We start from the raw sequence: 21373 nt of genomic DNA, 5'->3' as shown, positions 1-21373 counted from the left end.
CAAACATCAAATTTTTCATTTAGAAATGATAAAGCATTCATTCATTTTGATTATAAGTGAATTACAAACTCAAAAACATTTGCTTAGGTTAAAATAATTTTATAAAAATTCATATCATCACAACATGAAAAAATAAAAACCCTTAAAGCTTCAACAAAACAAAAAAAAACAAAAACAAAAAATTCCCATAAAAAAAACCAAAAATTTATGTTTTTAGTAGGATCGGTAGAATCTCATTCGATCTTACGATCCTATATGATCATATACGATCCTACATACGATCCTACAATTTTTACAATCCTAGTGCGATCTTAAACGTTTTGGTGAGGTGGGATCGTAAAATTGTGTGATCCTACGATCCAGATTGCGATTTTGACAACTATGACTGTAGTGTCAGGTGTCTAGCCAATGTTTTGAAGTCATTACCGAAGATTTATCTTGGTAATGAACTCATCAAGTGCTCAAAGAGTTTATATTGGTATTTAGCCAAAGTTTTAAAGTCATTAGTAATGACTCATTACTGAAGATTTGTCTTGGTAATTGACTCAACTACTCAAGGAGCTTTGAATACTTTTGATCCATTTGGCAAAAGGGTGGAGCTAACATGGAAGTTTTTCTCATTAAATCATTCTACTTAATGGGGACTACATTTACGCTTGTCTCATCTATATCTATATATAATATCTAAAAGTTAGTATTTAATGTTGCTACACTCTTGTTGAGCTACATCATTAGTCATGTTACAATTTTTTTTATTGATTTGTTCCTCCAATTTTTTGATAATATTAAATATATTAACCGATTGACTTTACACATTCATCTTGGACGATTTCTCCCCCTAATATGACTACTGGAAAAATATGAAAAATTGCAAACCATATTCTTAAAAAAGGAAAGTAAAAAAAAAAAAAAAAAATCTTTACGGTACGCTCTTTTTTTTTCAATCCTTTTTACAATACATCAATAAATTTCTCTCACTTCCCAAACAAAGAAAAATAATATGTACACATGTAAATCTTATTGTAACTAAATTGATGTTTAGGATTTGTACCAAGGATAAAACTTAAGTACAGTACTTTAGGTACTATTCCTTAGATTTCTCTCTTAAGATTAGTCATGTGGCTACTTAACTAAAAAATACATTTTCATCTCATGAGAAAAAATCCACATAGCTAAATCTTAAGAGGGAAATCTAAAGAATAACACATAAGTACTGTACCTAAGTCTTGCCCTTGTACCAATATGTGCTTTCAAATTAGGTCCAATTCAGTCTACTTCGGTCCATTTTAGTCTACTTGGGTCCAATTCGGTCCATTTGGGTCCACTTTAGTCCTTTTTGGTTCACTTTAGTCCAATTCAAACCACTTCAGTCTATTCGGTCCATTTGTTTCAATATGGTCTACTTTGGTCTACTCGTTCTAATTTTTCCATTTCGGTCCAATTTAGTCTCTTTGACCTATTTGGTCCACTTTTGTCCATGCCAGTCTACTCGGTCCAAGATGACAAAAAGTAATGTTTTTATTTTTAATTGTTTAATTAAATAATTTGTGATATTATATTTTTTATGTTATTTTTTCCCCTTAATTGATATTAGTATTTTATTTTTGAGAGAATCACACAATTTTGTTTTTGTTTTAATATGATGTAATTTCAATTTGAAGACCAATTGAGGATTTTTTTTCCTTTATAAAGTGATAAGAAATTTGAAGATTTATGACATTAAGAAGTATCAATTTTTTGATAAGTTGGATACTAATATGAAGTTGTGCCAAATGCAACCTTTTAGCTGTCGAGAATCCTTACCAACTGAAAATGTAATATCCAAGCTTAATAGATATGGAAAGCATAATATCAAAATGTATTGTCAAATTTTTGGACCTATTGGACTAACTTTAGATATAGGTATAATAGATATTGTTAAAATAATAAATGAGTTTGCAATAAACAAAATGAACTGTTTTAAAAAAATTGTTGGTTTTCAGTTAATTAGTATAAATTCATTGGTCCATATTAGAGTTGCATTATGCAGTTTATTTTGAGTTGAAAGTTCAATCTGAAATATTTTGTGTTTTGCTCTTCTATTTAGTTTTTCCTGATGTTATTGTATTATATTGTTTGTGTTTGGTTTACTTAGTTTCCAATGTAGTTTAAGAGTTATCATAGTTTCATAATCCAATTACTAAACATATATAGATGGATATATGATTTTGTAGTAAGTTTTGAAGGTATTTTGTAGTTGCACAAAAAATTGCTTCCCTATATGTATGATTCAAAAAATTAAAATTTTATTTCATATGAAGATTGTAGATTAAATTGTTAACTAATATCCATTTGTTTGCATTTTTTTTTACCACAAAGAAATGTACGATCATTTTATTCAAATCTCAGGACATACATATGCACGTGACACTAAAAGACCCCATAATAAGGTCAAGTGATAGATTCCCAGGTTTCGTTGTTAAACACAGCTCATAACACAACATTATATTTTAAAAGGAAATATATTTCGATAATACTCAAGGTAACACTAAGGATTATGTTCAAATTGCATATCATTTTGGACCATATCATACAAGCTCTACAAGTCATGCATTTCATCTAAATATATTTACTTATTTTCTATGGAAGAATTAGAAATGCAGAAGTGACTTGCAAATTGCAATCATAAAATTGAATGCCGAGTATGATTGTAAACTAAATTTTTATTAAATTATTTTTATTTGGTTGCTTTAAGCCTAAAACCCTTTGCATATCTTTTTATTATTATTATTTTTTTTTATCCTTTAGAATTTATCCTACTATAGACTCAATGGTTAATATATTCACACTTGAGCAACTTACTTTATATGGCGGACAAAAAAAATGTTTTCAAAACTCTATCTTGATTTGTAGTGGCTAATATTATTTGTATTATTTTATTTTAATTTTAATAAGATATAGATAAACATGACCAATCAAATGAAACTCTCTAATATTTCAAATGGAAATGTTAGCATCCACACGCCAATTAAGAGATGAAAATATTTATGTGACGAGGATTCCAATCATAGCAAAAAAACATTAAATCCAAATAAAACAACTAACCACTTGATGTTTTGTAGTGCTTAATATCTATAAATAGTAAGTAAGCACAAAAATTTAGTAACATCTTTTAGATTATCTCAAAAACTGATGAGAATAGGTTTTAAAACCGCACTACTAAGTTCATAATGCAACTTATTTGCATATGACAATTAAAATTCTTTTATTTTATTAATAACACCACTTATACAAACTTGCTCGACAAAAGAATGAACTAATCATGAACGTATAACCTTGCCTGGTAATGAGTTTGAACTGAACTCATATTCAAAATAAAATTAAATAAACCAATCTTTAAAATCTTAATATTTGACTTGATTTGACTCCTTTAGGAGTTAGGACCCGAATTGTGGGTTCTAGTTAGTAAAGTCTCTTATCATCAAATAAGAGATTTAAGATTCTATCCCTACTTACACTAAAATTTAATTGGTATCTTGGTCAGATGATAAAGGACAATTACCACGAGCGGACGCAAAACTCCCTCTAAAAAAAAACCCTAATTTAGGTTACATTTGTGATTGGCTGAATAATGCAACTTTTTTTACTATTTAAGTTATTTTTGCTACTATTTATAGGACCCATGAATAGTATCAAAAAGTACAATGGGTCCCACTATATTATTTCAGTTAGATTTTAGCTTTATCTACAGTAATTTCAGCAAAAAGTTTTACATTTCAGCTAAATAAATTGTTCCCAAATGGACTCTTAGGTTGCGTTTGGCATTGGCTAAAAAAACTATCTTTTTTTATATTTAGTTTATTTTTGCTACTGTTCATGGGTTCTGTTACACTTTTTGGTACTATTTACGAGTCTCACTGTATTATTTCAACTACCTTTTAACTTTATCTATAGTACTTTCAGTAAAAAGTTTTCAGTTTTAACTAAATAAGTTGTTCTCAAATGGACTCTTAGATTGTGTTTGACATTGACTTAAAAAGCCAGCTTTTTTTACTATATAACTTATTTTTGCTACTATTTATGAGTCTCATTGCACTTTTTGGTACTATTTATGAGTGTCACTGTACAATTTTAGCCACCTTTTAGCTTTATCTACAATACTTTCAGCAAAAAGTTTTCAGTTTCAACTAAATAAGCTATTCTCAAATGAACTTTTAGAGGCGTTTGGGTGCTGCGTTTTGCGTCCACGTCTAGACGCAAAACGCTTTTCAATATATATATATATATATATATATATATATATATATATATATATATTTTTTTTTTTTTTTTTTTTTTTTCGTTTCTGCTGTGAGGGGACAAAATTGTAGTGCGCACACTTTTTCAAAATTTTTTATTAAAAGTGGGTCCTACGGTATTTGTGAGGTTCCGAGGACCCAAGAACCCGAAGACCCGAGGAAAAGAAGGCCGACATGCATAAGCAAGAGGAAGTGAAGGAGTAAGGGAAGTTACCTGGGAATACCCAAAGATGATGTGGCATGGGCACTGCTGACATAAGGGTTACAAATATCTGAAGGTGGCAGGCTAATTCAGAGTGTTGCATTAAATGCCCGGCAACAACCATTCTGGCCGCATTAATTGGAGGATACCAACTCAATCCATTGCATTAATGTGGACATAACCTGAACAGTGCTGAATGCAAAGTTAGAACTCTGCTCCATTACCGACAAACAGGTGTCAGAGGGAAAAGCATAGTAGATGGTGAGGTGTAAGGCCAAGATGAAAGGAACAAACGATATAAATAAGAGTCAGGACACTACGGAGGGAAGACTTTTGTTGTTGGACCCTCTCTACCAAATATATTGTATAAGGATCTTTGATCAAGAAACGAAGAAGGGGTAGTTAACCAAGTTTGTGAATTCTCAGGTCCTTACAGTATTATTTACACATTAAAAAATTATTTTGTTACAGTTTTTTTCAGTTTTTAATTTTCAGTTTCAGCTGCATACAAACGGACCCTTAATGTCCCTTATTTCCCCTTCTCTCTACAAAATAAATAGAATAAATTTCACTAATATACCTCGAGGTTTGAGGTTATGCCAACCAAATCCAAGACTTTTCAAAACTAGTAAATTTGGTCCCTAAACGGTTAATTATTTTTATCTCAACTGTTTTAGAGACCAAATTAGCTAATTTTGAAAAGTTTTAAACTTGTTTAATATTAACATGTTAATTGGAATTTACCAAAATAAACATTAACCAGATAGATAGGGCTGTTTGTGCAAATAAATTTGAGCGCAGGAGCAGATTGGTAAATAACTTTGTAGGAAACCCATATTGTTGAAAAGCACAAATTGCCCCAAAACCCCGACCTAAAACCCTGAACAGTGAAAAACCCCATTGCCATTTTTCTTTGTGTTTGAACTTTGTAGGGAAGAAACAATGGAATGAAGGCAAGCAAAACAAAACAAGGTGACTGAGATAGATAGATTGATTGACGCCAATGTTTGCTGCGAGGACTCTTCAGAGGCATTCCTTCAAGTCCCTCTTCTCACTTCTCCAATCCAATCCCTCCAAGTATGCTCTCTCTCTCTCTCTCTCTCTCTCTCTCTCTCCCCGTTTGTTTGAGTAGGAAAAGTGAAGGAAAATAAACGAGAATTGAAAAGGATAAGCGGGTTTTATGGTTTTCACCTCCACTGTGTCAAATGGGGTGTTCTAGGCTAATAATAAACCCTTTCGTGATCCAGTTTTAAATGTCTCATCTTTCATAGTTTTTATGTATAAAGCAATCAAATTTAGATTATTTTTCTCCTTATTTTTCTGGGTTTTCATCCATTTGCTTCTGTCTGATTCGAAGTAGCAAAAATGTCATGTCTTTTTTTTTTTTTGGCTCTCTAGACTCTAGAGCTCCCAGTAACCAAATAGAATGATAATGAGATATGACTTAATTTCTCTTTAATCATTTGTTTATTTATTTATTTTAAATTTCTCTTTCATTCATCTATAAGGTATTGCTTTAATGTGGTTTAATTTTGGACAGCTCTGCTTTCTTGCTTATATGTTTTGGTTTTCTCATGCCTCAGTAATGAAAAATGTAAGAAACCAATTGTTCAATCCCCTTTTCTTTCCTACATTTGTACAGAAAGCAAAGAGAGTCTAATTTCATTCTGTTTGGTTACTTGGGTTTTTATTATTTTTTATGATCTGTTTTGAATGAGATGATTGAGCTCAGTTGGTGGGTGAATGGAGAATTTGAACTCAAGAGTTTATTGTTCAATTTATGAGCAAGTTCAATTTGATACTTCTGGTTTTTGCATAAGATTTATTCTGATATAAATGTACTTTATATTCAGAAATCTCATGTTTTTAAGAGATGTTTTGCCACATCCCATCTCAAGCAATGTGACTCAGCCTAGTATTCCAAGTGAAGATAGTCTTTTATTTTCTTCACATGCATCATTGAATCCCTTCAAGGGGTGGTTCCGGTCTATGTCAACTTCGAAAGGGAGAAGCATGCGAAGCAAGGTGGAGAAGCGGATGCAAAGAGAGTCTGGTAAAACCCTAAGGGAGAAGCGGAGAGCACAAAAATTAAAGAAGAAGCTAATGACTGAGGAGGAGAGGCTTGTTTACAACCTCAAAAGAGTATGTTATCTAGCCCTTATGATCAAGGATGAGATATGGAATTGTAACAATGTCTATCCTCTTTTTTTCTTTCTCTAAATTTGGACTGCAACAATTGGCTTTTAGATTTCTCTTAATTGTTTTACTTGGTGTATTAGATTGCCCTTTTATCAATCAATGTCATTGGGTATAAGACACTGGGGAGTTATCTGTTGGTTTTGACATAAATTTTTTATTGGCATATATGAAATAAAGGATACAAATTTTTGGGACTTGTAGATCAACTGTTGTGACTTTTCATTGCCTTTAAGGTGTTGTCAACTGTTTAGTTTGTCTATAATTACTATGAATTTCATTTTGAGAGAATGGCTTCTGATGCAGGAAGTGCAAAGACATTTTTATTTTAATTTAGTTTTATTTAATTTTTGAAAATCATGCCCTTACGGTGCATGAAATGACAAAGCTTGATGAATTGAAAGGTTCGATACATTGGTGTTTTATGAGGATCAAGATATGGCTGTAACCTTTGCAATGCTATTTCACCCCTTAGTTTTGTCATCTCAAACAAATTTAATGATATGCTGGAACAGAAAATTTCTTGCTCTTAGTACAATTGAAGGTATCTAAGAGTTGAAGCAAGTATAAAATGCAAGAGTGCTTATCCTTAAACATTTCAAAAGCTACAGGTTAAGATGCTTCCAATCAGGGGAGAATGATGCAGAAAGCATGAAGACAATTTTATTTAATTTTGAAAATCAATTGTATTTTTATTGGTCAATTGGATTTTATTTTAGGTCTTATTAGTTAATTTGGTTATATAGTATTTTAATTAATTTCCTAGAGTCAAGGATATTTTTGTAATTCAATAATTTATCTTTCTTAAGTCAATTAAACTAGGGTTGAGTCATATGCATATATAAGCACACTATTGTACTCCAATGGATGCAAATTTACAGTTCATTCAATTTTAATGAAATTCTCACTTCTCAATGGTTTGGTGCTGATTCTTAGGTTTGGCTTTCTTTTCTTGGTTCTGAGTCCAAGGTCATTAAAATTTTCTTTTCTTTAATTTCAGTGTTGCATTAGTTTTGGTTTTTTCCTTTTCCACCTTCCGATTTTAGGGTAATATCATTGCAGTTTTCAATCATTTTTCCCAATTTTCTCAGCATATAACATCTTATTGGCTTATTGTAATCATCAGATTGACGATCCTCCACTATCTAACTAATGCAGGCCAAGAAAAAAGTGGCATTGCTCCTTCAGAAGCTCAAGAAATATGAGCTGCCAGAGTTGCCACCCCCTCGTCATGACCCTGAGCTATTGACTCCCGAACAGCTTCAGGCATTTAAAAAAATTGGCTTCAGAAATAAAAATTATGTACCTGTTGGTGTTCGTGGAGTTTTTGGTGGAGTTGTCCAAAATATGCATCTCCACTGGAAGTTTCATGAAACTGTGCAAGTTTGCTGCGACAACTTCCCCAAAGAAAAAATAAAAGAAATGGCAACCATGATTGCAAGACTGAGTGGTGGTATTGTCGTAAATATTCATAATGTGAAAACAATCATCATGTTTCGTGGCAGAAACTATCGCCAACCCAAAATTTTGATACCTATCAACACCCTTACAAAGAGGAAGGTCGGTACCATATTCATGTTCTATTCTGTAATATTTTTCATTTCAAATCATATTGTGCTTATCTTTTCCCCCTTCATTTTTGGGCATGAGTCTAGTAGAATAAAGTAGAATGCCCTTATTTGTAATTTTGGGGCAAAACGAGGTAGACTACAGGGCATATGTCTCTTTGCACTGCTTTTCAGTTTGCAAGAGGGGTTGCATTTGAGGTACCTGAAATATGTACCTTTGAGACTTTGAAAATGTAAATAACAACTGAACCCTAGAAAACTATTATCATTTTCACCAAGCCCCCAACCGCAGCCTTGGTTTGATGAACCTGCCTTAAGCTCCCAATTCAGTAGAAGAATACAAATAAAGAAACCAACTGAGTGACGCTTTTCATGTTCTACATTGTGAAAAGCTCGCTCTTTGTAATGCATATGACCTCCAGCCAAAAATTTGCTGGGTAAAGTGCATCAGTGCCAATCATACATTGAATTAGGATGGGATGGCATCTTTTGTACAGTTTGTTGGTAAAAAAAAGAGGGGGGGGGGTCTCTGGACCGAGTTTGTTCTGCAAAGTAACTTGCTTGTCTTTACATGCAGGCACTATTCAAGGCAAGATTTGAACAAGCTCTTGAATCTCAGAAGCTAAACATAAAGAAGTTAGAACAGCAGCTCCGGCGAATGGGGGTAAATCCTGAGGATCCAGTTGCCATGGCCAGCATTCAGAGAGTTGCTTCTACGTTCTTCAATGCAATTGACAGGCAGGAAGGAAGTCCTTATGTTTTCCGGGAGGATAAACAGCAAGTAATGGAACCTATTAAAAACTTTGAAGAGTCAGAACCCCCTGATGATAGTGACCAGGAGGAGTTAGACAGATTCATAGCTGAGATAGAGGATGCAGCAGATAAAGAATGGGTTGCTGAAGAAGAAGCAGAGAAAGAAGAGCTTGGAAAAATTAGGTATTGGAACAGAGCAGACTTTGAAGGGAGGTTCAGGGGATCTGAAACACGTAGGGATCGCAACTCTTATGATGATGATGATGAGGTCAGACAGGCAAGGGGGTGGAGAGATGCACGTGACAAGCAGAGGACTAATGATAGAGATGATGCAGACAATGATATTTCTGATGGTGATGATGAATGGGATTCTAATGATGTGAAGACTGCTAGTGATCTTGAGAGTGATGCTGATGATTCTGATGAAGTTCATGAAAAGTTCAAGTCTTCTAGAGCAAACAGGTGGAAGGAGGATAAGATTCTCAGGGCCAAAAATAATGACAATTCTAAGAGAAATCCTATAGCTAATTTTAGAAGACAGGCTATTGAGGAAGATTCTGATTCAGTAAACGCGTTGAGTGATACTGAAAATGCAATGTGGCAATCAGATGCGGAGGAAGAACCCAACTTATTAGAAGCATCAAGAGCAGCAACTTATAAGTACAGAAGCAGCAGTGATGAGGAAGACAACTTATATCACGTTAAGGGAGATGAGAAGAATGGGGTGAATCAACAGGAGAGTGATGCTGATGATTCAGATGAAACTCACGGTAGATTCAAGGGATCAAGAGTTGCGCAGCGGAAGCATAATAGGATTGGCAGATCCAATAATGATTCATATTTTGAGACAAAAGCTGAAGCTAAGTTCAGCGGAAATATGGCTGAGGAAGATTCTGGATCGGAAGAAATGTTTAGCGATTTGGAAAATGCAATGTGGGTGTCAGATGCTGAGGGCGACTCAAGTGCATCAACAGCTGGAAGACATGATTACAGGAGCAGTGGTGATGAGGAAGATCATCATCCAATGAAGGCTAAGGATTATGGGGTTGATAATAAAAAGTCGAGGACACAAAAAGAATTGGACGAGGCTTGGGATAGTGATTAGATCTCTCATTGCTGAGCACTGTCCTTCGGAGATTGTTTTGATGATATAAAGATCTCAGATTAATACGATGGTGCAGTGAATTTTTATTCTTTTGGTACGTTTTGTACTCTCTTCTTTGTTAAAGAAATCAATACTAAGTGCAGCATTTTGTAAAAGAAAAAATAGTTGTGGCTCTAGAGTTATTGTTTGTAACATGGATTTGGCTTGCATCCATGCCTTTGCACATTGGCTGCAAGATGCATACTTGGTGTGTTCATGAGCAAATGCACTGCATGCTAGCTGAACCCTTGTAAAATTTCCTCTTAAACATCCCGTGGAAATGAAAATAATTGATGTATTTTACTTAAGATTTACAATGAGAAGCAGCAGGTAAAACCACTCCCACGCTCTTCCTTAATTCATTACCCCAAGGACAAACTACCTTAACCCCCTGAAATCTAAGTAAGGATTTGGAAGCTCGAGCAAGAGTTAACTGTAGTTTTCTAGGATTTTGGTAGATGACATGCGCATTTTTTACTTGTTTGCTGTACATTGATTCAATGTCAGAATGAAACTCACTTCTCTGTTGTTATTAGTGAGAGTAGTGGAAACGAGTTGAGTCCTAATTGAACTGAGTTTTAAAAGTATTGAACTGTTCATCTAATTTTATTTTGAAAAGCTTGTAACTAAACTAGATTAGATTACATGTTAATATTTGGTACTTTTTTTTTGGGGGTCAAACAAGCTCAAACTTTTTTCACAAGATACTTGATTAATTTAATTCTTTTTTCATATATAGTAAACACTGTACCTTCAATTTTTTTTTACCACTTTACAAATCTATGTTAATAACTAATAGCTAAATTAGAGTTGAAATTATATTATTTGAGTTAACTAGATAGAATAATTTTCATTTATAAATTCATAAAAATCACATTCACCAACCTTACATTGTTAAGAAATTATATACAATTTTTACTACGAAATTGACTATATATGTTGTGAATAAATAAGAAATGATAATTTGATCTTTTATGAACCTTTTTTTTTTTTTTTTTCAGAAGGATCTTTTATGAACTTATTTACTAAGTTACACAATCTAATCTCAAGTCTATATAAGTATTTTTTTTATACACACAAATAAGCATATAATTTTGTATATAAATCTAGTTTTATTTTTACAAGCATATATTATAAAATGTTTGAGCTCACTTTGTTTAGTAGTCAAATGACTCAAATCTAAATTTAGCCTTGAGCTTGGGTCATTTGCTGAATAAAAGAACAAAAAGATTTTTCCACCCAAGTTAAGCTCAAATTGAGTATTGATAGTTAAGTTCATTTATAATCCTAGACAAAATTTACCACGATAATAAGAAATATTCTTATGGGCCTTAGGCACAATAACTTAAGAGTAATAAGTCAAGCTTCCCAATCAAATTCAAACACAAAGATGCATTGAATTTAATTTTCCTTAAAAAAAATAACACTATCTGTATTTTATTAATTAAAGCAATTAGGTGTTTGAATTTAATCGGGAAACTACGTAGTTTTAACATATCTTATCTAGGAATATCTTATCTAGGAAGTAATGATTAGGAGTCTATCTGCAACTATATATCTCTGCAAAAACTTTCAAAACTATTCCAATCAAGCATTGATGGCTTTTTTTATGGCAGGGTGAGGGGAAGGGATGTGTTCACCAATGACCAAACCCAATCCAACCTAAAGTCTCAAGTTGATTATTCGTTGGTTCATAAATTGGGTTGGGCGCCTTTTTTAAGCTTAGGATGGGTCAGTTCATGTTGGCAAAATTTTCAACCCACAACCAACCTAACACATGCTACATTTTTAAAATTATGTATTTTATTTATTTATTTGAATTTTAAGACTTACCTTAACTTTGTTAATTTAATTTATTTTGGTATTTTGACACTCAATTTGGATGAACTTGGAAATTGGAATGTTATGCTCAATTGTGTAAATGACAACTATTTATTGAATAATTAATGGGCTTTCATAATTGAATAAAAACTTCTTTTAAATTGTACCTAATAAAATTATCCCAGCTTGATGACTTAAATCTAACCCAACTTGACCCTTGTGAGTTGGGTTGGGTTAGGTTGGTTTTTAGAACTACTATGAAATTGGTTTGATTGGGGATTTCTCAATCTAAAAGAGATGGGTTTAATATCCAACCTAACCCCAACCGTATACAACTCCCACTTAAAGGCCCCTCAACCCCTAGATAAAGATAGTCCCTCCCTCACATTAAAGGCAAAACAAATGCAAAGACCAAATAGAGGACCCAACCCATATTTCCTGGACAAGGAGAAGACCCACTCTGAAATGGAAGAGATGGGTTTGGGCCCATGGAAAGGGACTAATTATTAGCTTGTCTTCTCTTAAGGAAAAAAAAAAATTGCTTCTCTACATTTTAATGCAAAATGTACTTTATTACTTTATTTCAATAACAAATTTTAAATAATATAAATGAGTATATATATCTTTAAATTCATAATAATGTATTTAATCTTTTTCTTTAATTAAAAAATAGTAATAATACATACAATATTATAAATAATGTTGCAATTTAATTAAAGTCTAAGTTGGGTGGTAAGTAAGGGGGAGGGCAGGAAATTCACTACTCTCTTTCTTCTCAATTTGAGAGGAAAATGAAAGAGAGTGAGAGAGAATGTTTAAATTTATAATTAAAAATAAACTATTGATATAAACCATTTTCTCCCATTTTTTCCATGATAACCAATCAATATAAGGGATAAATTTTTGTCCCTCTCTTCTGTGGACTATTCTTTCTAGCTTAGTCTTTAGTTTTTTTTTTTGTTTTTTTTAATCTTTTTTTTTTAATTTAGAGAGTTTCAACTTATGGCATTCATCTTAACAATAACTCTTTATCATCAGCCCAAGACATCAATTAGTTTTTGGTATAGGCGGAGACTGAACCCCAGATCTCTTATTCAACTATAAGAGATTTTACCAGTTGAGTTAACTAGAACCCACAAAATTTTATCCTCTCTATAGTCTTTATCCTCTCTATAAAAGTATAACTATCCTGTACTCCATCTATATATTAAAAAGAATAAAGTGAACCTCCTAATTCCTATTTTAATTTTATAAGTACGAATCAATTTAATGTTTACAGTACTAAATAGGGGTGTTCACCAAACTGCACCAAAATCGCCCGTAAAATAGCATAATCGCACCACACCGCACTGCAAGTAATAGTACACCGCTCCGCATGATACAGTGCGGTTTGCAGTTTTATAATATGAAAACCGCACAAACCGCACTCTCTATATATATTAATATATTTATTTATTTTATATTATATATATAATAAGGACAAAATATCAAAAAATTAATAATTTAATACCTTAGCCGTATCTCACTGTTCTGTTAGTAAAATAAAAAAATAAAAAAAATCTTATCACTCTCTCAGCCCTTAGAACTCAGACCCTAGCCGACACACTTCCACTTGAATTGCCAATAGACAACTCACTTGCACCAGTTGCTTCTACTATTGTGGTATTTATCTCTCTATAGTCTATATGTGTTCAATTCAAGTTTTTCTTTGTTAAAGTTAATCTATTGGTAGCTTGCATATGACAAACTTGTTAATTATTTTTTTTTTTATTGATTGTTGCCGTTGGTATATTGGCACTTGGAAGTGATGGGTCAAGACTCAGTACTCAATAGCTATGTTAGATATTTAAGTTTAATTTTTGTGGGTTTTCTTTGTTTTTGTTTGGTACTGAATCTGGGTTTAGACATTTACTACATGTTATTGGGATTTCAGAGTTAACTTTTGTTACCTACAGTGCCTTATGGATGTTTTGAACAGCTTTCATTCACTTTTGAGAGTTTTATAATGTCTTCTTGTAATTTGATCGCTTAGAATTCCATGGATAATAGTAGGTAAATTTTAATACACTGCACTGCACATGTGACCGCAAAAATGAGGAGCAGTGCGGTTATGGCTTTGGCTAAACTATACACCACACCGCACCACACATGTGACCACAATAATGAAATGTGGTGCAATTATAATTTTGGCTAAACTGCACCGCAAAGTGCGGTACTAAAAATGACCTAAAACCGCATCACACTGCACCACAAACGCCCCTAGTACTAAACATACCTTATAAGTTTCTTGCAGAACATGGAGTATCACATCATTATGTCACAATTGATTTATTACACGTAATAAGTACTTCTTTTACATCAACATGGAAAGGCTAATTAAATTTTGTGATTGCAATTTGATTTGTTATATGGAATAAATCTTTCTCCAACATCAACATCCAAGCTTTTCAAAAAAAAAAAAAAAAAAAAATTCTAAGGGACCAAATAATGTTTACTTTCAAATACTATAAACCCCCATTGTACATGACAAATTAATTATCTAAAATTATCAAGTATTAATATATTTCTCGTCGTTAAAACCGCATGTGAGTCCCACATAAAAGATGCTAAAAATTATGAAATGATAATGGTACACAATATATACACAAATTATGCGTCATTGTCATCTTCATTGAGATTTAAGAAATGGTCCACAACCACCACCACAAAGTTCGAAGAAAGATATTAATCTCAATGGTGGTGTGGACCATTTCTTAAATCTCAATGGAATTTGAGGATTGGAAGAAAGAAGACTTGCCGGGTTAGATTATACTACTAGTCTACTATCGAATAATCTCTAATTTAATTTGTACGACCGACTTGACTTGCCCAAATCAAACGGGTCAATTCTCAAAGTGGACGTAGATGATACACCAAGTCAACCAAGCACACTAGCTGTAATCATTACATAATTGAGTTTTTTGTGAGTCCCCTCAAATAAATACTTTTTTTTTCCTTACTACTATTTACCTTTGGCTAATATTAATGAGTTTCGTTATTGAATGTGCTTAAATTATTTGTTAACAAATTATTTTAAAAAAAATATAATACCAGTTTTATAGAAAAATAGAAAAAAATTTGTCAAAAAAAATTACAGCATCTATTAACAAAATCCTTAAAACAAAAGCACTAAATATTATATTTATATATAAAGGTATAAAGAAGGTTTTGAGCAACGGAAAAAAAAAAGGTTTAAAGAAGTTTAATCTATTTAATAATAATTGGAATCCATTAAAACTTACCTAGGAATGCATCCAACCCGCTGATATGACCAAATTGACCCAACTCAATCCTAACTCGACATCTAGGTTTGGGTTTTGTGAATTGGGTTGGATTAGAATTTAATTTTAAGCCTCATAATTTTGGGTTGATAGTTAAAAAAAAAAAAAAAAACCTATTTGACCCAACACATCACATATATAAGTCTATTTTATTAAATTTTTTTAGTTTAATTTATTTGGGTTTTTTGGAAATTAATTTTGAGGAACTTGGAAGTTTGCAATATTATAATTTAGGCATATTATATGAATTGTAATGATTTATTGCAAAAATAAATTAAATAGTTAACAAAATTCTAATTATTTACATGTCATAAAAAATGTAAATACAACTTACTGGCCCAACTCAACCCAATCTAACCCACAAGAATTGAGTTGGATTGGAAATATCTCAACCTGACATTATTGGGTTAGGTTTCAAAAATCCTCCAACCCAATCCATACACACCCTAGTAAAAAGTTCTATTAGGCTAGAAGAAATGACACTAAACAATTTCATTTTGAATAGCATTTTTCTTCTTTAAATAAATTATTATTACATTGTCTTTGGTTTTTCTTGTACAAATTCTATGATTTACTTTACTATTTTTCAAATAAAAATTAATTATATAATTATCTTTTCTTTTTTTTGCAAACCATTCCCATGTAATATATTAAGAGTGGTGTTTACATGCATTTCATGATCATGCTATGCAACTCAATATAAGTGTTATATGACGTGTTTTTGTTAAATATATTAAAATTATTAGAATAATTTATTTTAGATTAAATTAAATTGAATTCATTGTTTATTTTGCATTATTTTACCAACCGACCATAGTTTTTGTAGGGGTGTTAGGCCTAGCAATATATATGTCCATGTGTATATTGGATCGGAGGCCCAATCCGAGGGCATGAAGTAGTCCAATGAGAGGTACACATTATTAGGGGAGTCCATGTTAGTAAGAGAAGAGGCTAGTTTTGATCATAAGGATCTCTGAGGGTGGTCTAAGGATGAATGTCCCCTCAGCTGAGCAAAGCCGAGATTCGAAGGGATGGTCTGCCATCCAGGGTAACGTCCCAGGAGATTCTATTAATACGGATAAGCATCACAAAAATGCAGGAGAGAGGGAAGTCCTAAAATATCTAAAGAGAAAGTTGATATCACCGTATTGAATGCTCTACAGCTAACTCTCTGGCTCCGTTAATGAAGAAGTAATATCTGAGTAGCAGTGTTCAGCCTTATAGCTACTTCCAAAGGTTTCAAGAAGGTGTTGATGGGACAAGTATTCAAACCAATAATATGATCCATACATGGAGGGTAGAGAGAGGAAAAATGATAATATAAAAGAGAAAGGAGACCCTGAGGATAAAGGGGTCAGAGAAAAAGGAGAGGAAAACATTGTAGACTGAAGAACAATATTTGTAATCTGTCCTTAGATGAGATATATAGAAGAATTAGCTTCCTCGGATTGAGTCTGATGACAATTTTCCTTATATAAAATTGCTTCATCTTTATTCTATTGTCATCTTGGCCCACTACGATTATTGTACAAACTTATTAGAACCTAGATTTCTAACTCACTCTTTACAAATTCATTGTATTGGGCTCTCTGAGCCTATTCCCTTTCCTCTTTTGGACTTAGGTACAAATTGTGTTCCTACAATTTTATTTTCTAAATTATTCTAATAATCTACAATAATTTTTAGATTTTTTTTATACAAAGTATAATATTACATGATATTCTTCCACCCAGTAACTTAATATCTTCCCCTTTATTTTAATTTTCAATTTTTATGAGATTAATAAAATATTTTCTTTAATCTCATATGATTTTAATTTAGCTATCTATTACACAAGCATAATACTAAAGTAATATAATCAAAGTTAAGGTCTAACATGCCCTACTTACATCATCTGAATTTATATACGTGTTACATGTTATACGACACTACCCTTGTACCGTGTGGTTCACTATAAATTCATTAAAATTATAAAAACAATTGTATAGGGAAAACTCTATTGTGAGAGTTTCAAGACATTTGAAAATATCAATACATAAAACTCTACTGCCAAAATATTTTAAGATATTATAATTTTTTATCATTTATCTTAAACTTTTTAATCATAAAACCACAATTTTTTTATTTTTACAAAAATTTGGTTTTATACTATATGCTTTTGCTATGTAGCATTAATAATTTTTATATGGTTTAAAATTATGTTAAAATTAGGACCTTACATTCTATATTATATTTCTTCTAAAAAAAATACATTCTATATTATATTAATGCTATGTAATTAAATATAAGGGTTTTTTTAGAGAGTTTTAACCTATCACGTTTGCTCATGATAATAACTATTTATCATCAGACCAAGACACCAACCAGTTGTATGTTGTATAAGGTTACATGTTGTATGAATTGTTTATATTATATGGCTCATTATTAGTATATTAAAATTATTAAAATAATTTATTTTAAGTTAAATTATATATTACCAAAATTTATAAAAATATAAAAGAGATTTTTTATTTATTATAGATATATTTTAAAATTTTACAATGATTTTAGTTTTTTAAAAAATTGATCTTATATGATATTCTTCCACCATGTTAGTTGAAAATTTCCCCTTTTGTTCTAGTTGTTTTTTTGTTCAATAATATTACAATGATAATAAACAAACCCTACTCTTAACATTTTTTTAGTCGGCTATATATAGATTCTGAAGATGCTAATCAAGTTTAGTTTTAATGATATTAATAAAATCTTTTTTTTTCGTATCATTTTTAATTAACTCATTTATTACACAAGCATACTACAAGATTAAGATAATAAAAGTTCAATCTTACACAAGATATATATATTGTGTGAATCACTATAATTCTATAAATACCTTCAAATTATGAAGATAATTTGAAATTCTATTACCCAAGTTTCAAGAAATTTAAAACAACAATTCATTAAAACCCTATTACTAAAAGTCTAAAACTTCAAGAAATTAAAAGAAGTTCATCATTTATCATACTTTTTTTTAATCATTAAAGCAATTTTTTTTTTTTGGTAAAAAATTGGTTTTGTACTAGATGTTTTTACCACATAACATACGTAATATTTTTTGTTTGATTTTATTTTTATTTTTTAATTAATCAATACGTCACACAATCATACTACTGCTGATTAATATATTAAAAAAAAAAAAAAAGCACCTTTTCAACTTCTAAAAAGGAAACGGTACAATTACATTGTTTAAATTTTAATTAGTCTTTATCAAAAAAAAATTAATCGGTCAACTTTCCGTGCTATATTGTACAAAATTATACAAATGGCAAGGATACTCATACTCCTATAAAATAATAGAAATTAGAACTGATCTTATCAATTATCATCTGTGGTCAAAATTTCACAAAAAGACCTGGTGGGTTTGTACCGTCCCAAGTTGAGTGTTTTTTTTTTTTTTTTTTTTTGCCTTAGCTTTTATATGTATGTGTGTTTATCAAATAAAAAAAAAAGGTTTTATACTATGCTATAAGTACTATTAAGTCCCACAAGTAGTGAATGAAAAAGCATTATTAATTCCATTATCAGTTATAACCTGCCTGCAAAAACTTCTTGTATAATCGACAAGTCTAAGGATAGAAGTATTGCCCATCAATTTAGGAAAAGTCAAATAAATAAATGTGAACTTGTTATTATCAATAAAAGTAGTAGGGCATGCCTTCATGGGTTGATACCCTGTCGAGTCTATGATTTCTTTCCTTTTCTTTTTTTTTAATATATATTCAATTTGCATAAATCTCCTTTCAAAATTTTTTTTTTGCATAAATCTACTACCATTTGATTCTTCCCTAGAAGTTTCCTTCAAGGTTAAGATTGTAGTAACTAGTATATAAAAAATATTGCTTATTAACTAGGTAACTAGGTGGGGTATGGGTTTTAGTTTACTAAACTGGTTAAGTTTCCGATAGTTAAATAAAAAATCAAATTCTCGTTTACACCAAAAATTAATTAGTGTCTAGGTCTGATAATAAATTGCACAATCATAAGAAGCAAACGTCACAAGTTAAAACTCTAATAAATAAGAAATAAATATATAAATCAAATGAATCAATATTCATGCTCTTGGGAAAGAGTAAGATATGGGTTTGTTTAGAAAGTATATTATAGGAAAGCATGATTACAACTTGGCTTTTAGGCTGAATTTGGATTGACGTGCTATCCAGGCTTGGAACTTCATGTGGGTGTGTTTAAAATTAAAATGGGTTGGCTTTATTTAATATCTCATCCCATTTGTCCTACTAAATTTTGGTGCAAGCGAAATGTATAGCGATATAGCATAATTGATAATTCTTGGGAAGAAATACATGAGTTCAACTACCATGTGATCAATTAAAGAATTGTAGGTTTGATTATTTGCCCAATACATAATTCAAAGTTTTTTCTTTTTTTTTTTCTTTTTTCATAGAAGTTGTTGGAAGGTTGGAACAAAAGGGGGTTCACTTCTAGGGAAGGGTTTATTTATGTCAATAAATCAATATATTTTTGAAAACATTTTATCGTGCAACTAATTAATGTCCGAATATTTTGACTAAATTAGGGGCTCAAACAATCTTATAATTTTGTTGTTATGATAACTTGGCCACTACCTATGGTGGAAAACTCTATTGATCTTGATAAGGTCGAACTATTATTTGTTACAAATCTGTTTATGTCTATGCATTTCCCTCTCTCAAAAGAAAAAATATGTACATCTGTTCTTTTTATTTTTTATTTTTTAAAAATCAATAGAGTGAATATTCAGACCAAAAAAAAATGAGTATAGTGAATTGACAATCGATGCCTTTTTTTACCCTCCCTCCTTGCATGTTAATTGCCGGTTAAGAAACACAGAGATTAGAAGATTATATATATATAAATTGTTTATACGTACTTTATTACCATCTCTCAAAAAATATATATATATATATATTTTTTTTTGGTCTTATTTAAAATGTTCTTGGATACAAATAATTTCCAGACCGTGGATACCAAAAATAATGATAGGTACCAACTAATTGGAAATGGACTACCAAAAATTCCAAGTGTTTTTTCTACCATTGCAGTTTAATGCTGGACCCATGAATTTCTACGAAACTACAAAGCAAAAATTGGCTTGACTTGGTGGTGTTGTTGTCCATCAGAGACTCAGAGAGACAGGACTTGGTTTTAACGCGTCAATTGGTGTTGTTTCTTTTGCTTGGAATTGGATAGCTGTTTCGACTTTCGAGTAAAACAATATAATCTAATCGCGTACTTAATTGACTAATAAGAAGATATTAATCCTTTAGAAAATATATATTCAGATATAAAAGAAATTGAATAGTATATAATCAGCTTTTTAATTTTTAAAACTTAAATGGTTTGAAGAAGATAAAATGACTAGAGGTTTTTTTTTTTTTTTTTTTTAATGAAAATATGACTTGAGGTTAGTTGAGAATGATCTCGTATCTCAAAATTAGTAATTAATAAAATTAATTGCTCTCATAGGTATTATAGAGCTTTTTCAAGAAAAATATTCAAGATTTAAATTTTCCTCTTTAATTATCGAATTATTAAATAAATAAATAAATAAAATTAAGAGATTTTACACTTTTTTTTTGGTCACGTCAAGTCGTTAATTTTTGTGTGTTGTATTTGGAAGTACTAGGACCAAATGGCAACCTTGCCGTTGAAACCAGCTCTCCAATTTCATTAATTAAGAGTGACTTTGTGAAATTGAGAGGGCGTTTGGATAGCACAGTTGCGTCCATGTCTGGCCTTTTTTTTTTTTTTTTTTTTTTCCACGTGCATGTGTCACTGTTCATTGGCCATAAACAGTGATTTTAGGCCAATGAACAGTACTTTTTGGGATGAACAGTAATTTTTACACATTAAAAAATTATTTTTGTACAGTGTTTTTAGTTTTCAGTTTTCAGCAATAAGTTCTATCCAAACGGACTCTGAATAATGAAAATGGGGCAACTATTAGTGTGCGTTTGACGCCCAATCCGCACGTTGACCTCTTTTTTGAGTGGGTCTCAATGATACTGTTTACGTACCACCAAACTCACTTTTTTTTACAGATTTTTAAGTAAATT

The 21373-nt window shown here is 31.3% G+C and overlaps 1 protein-coding gene across 1 annotated transcript; it reads left to right on the top strand.

Annotated features, from left to right (window-relative positions):
* The first annotated feature begins 5328 nt into the window (after window positions 1-5328).
* LOC142640452 (uncharacterized) lies at window positions 5329-10448 on the top strand. The gene is made up of 4 exons (XM_075814558.1): window positions 5329-5556; window positions 6333-6621; window positions 7834-8235; window positions 8821-10448. Exons 1-4 carry the CDS (start codon window positions 5483-5485, stop codon window positions 10099-10101), a joined length of 2046 nt encoding a protein of 681 aa, XP_075670673.1. The 5' UTR covers window positions 5329-5482; the 3' UTR covers window positions 10102-10448.
* The last annotated feature ends 10925 nt before the right edge of the window (window positions 10449-21373 follow it).

The sequence above is a fragment of the Castanea sativa genome, chromosome 1 (genome assembly GCF_040712315.1).
Source record: "Castanea sativa cultivar Marrone di Chiusa Pesio chromosome 1, ASM4071231v1".
Taxonomy (NCBI): domain Eukaryota; kingdom Viridiplantae; phylum Streptophyta; class Magnoliopsida; order Fagales; family Fagaceae; genus Castanea; species Castanea sativa.
The sequence above is the reverse complement of the archived record's forward strand: the minus strand, read 5'-3'. Positions and strand labels throughout refer to the sequence as shown.

Coding starts and splice junctions, on each gene's coding strand:
- LOC142640452 (XM_075814558.1), top strand. CDS start 5,483: ATGTTTGCTGCGAGGACTCTTCAGAGGCATTCCTTCAAGTCCCTCTTC. Junction 5,557..6,332: donor CTCCAATCCAATCCCTCCAA/GTATGCTCTCTC, acceptor CTTTATATTCAG/AAATCTCATGTTTTTAAGAG. Junction 6,622..7,833: donor TTGTTTACAACCTCAAAAGA/GTATGTTATCTA, acceptor TAACTAATGCAG/GCCAAGAAAAAAGTGGCATT.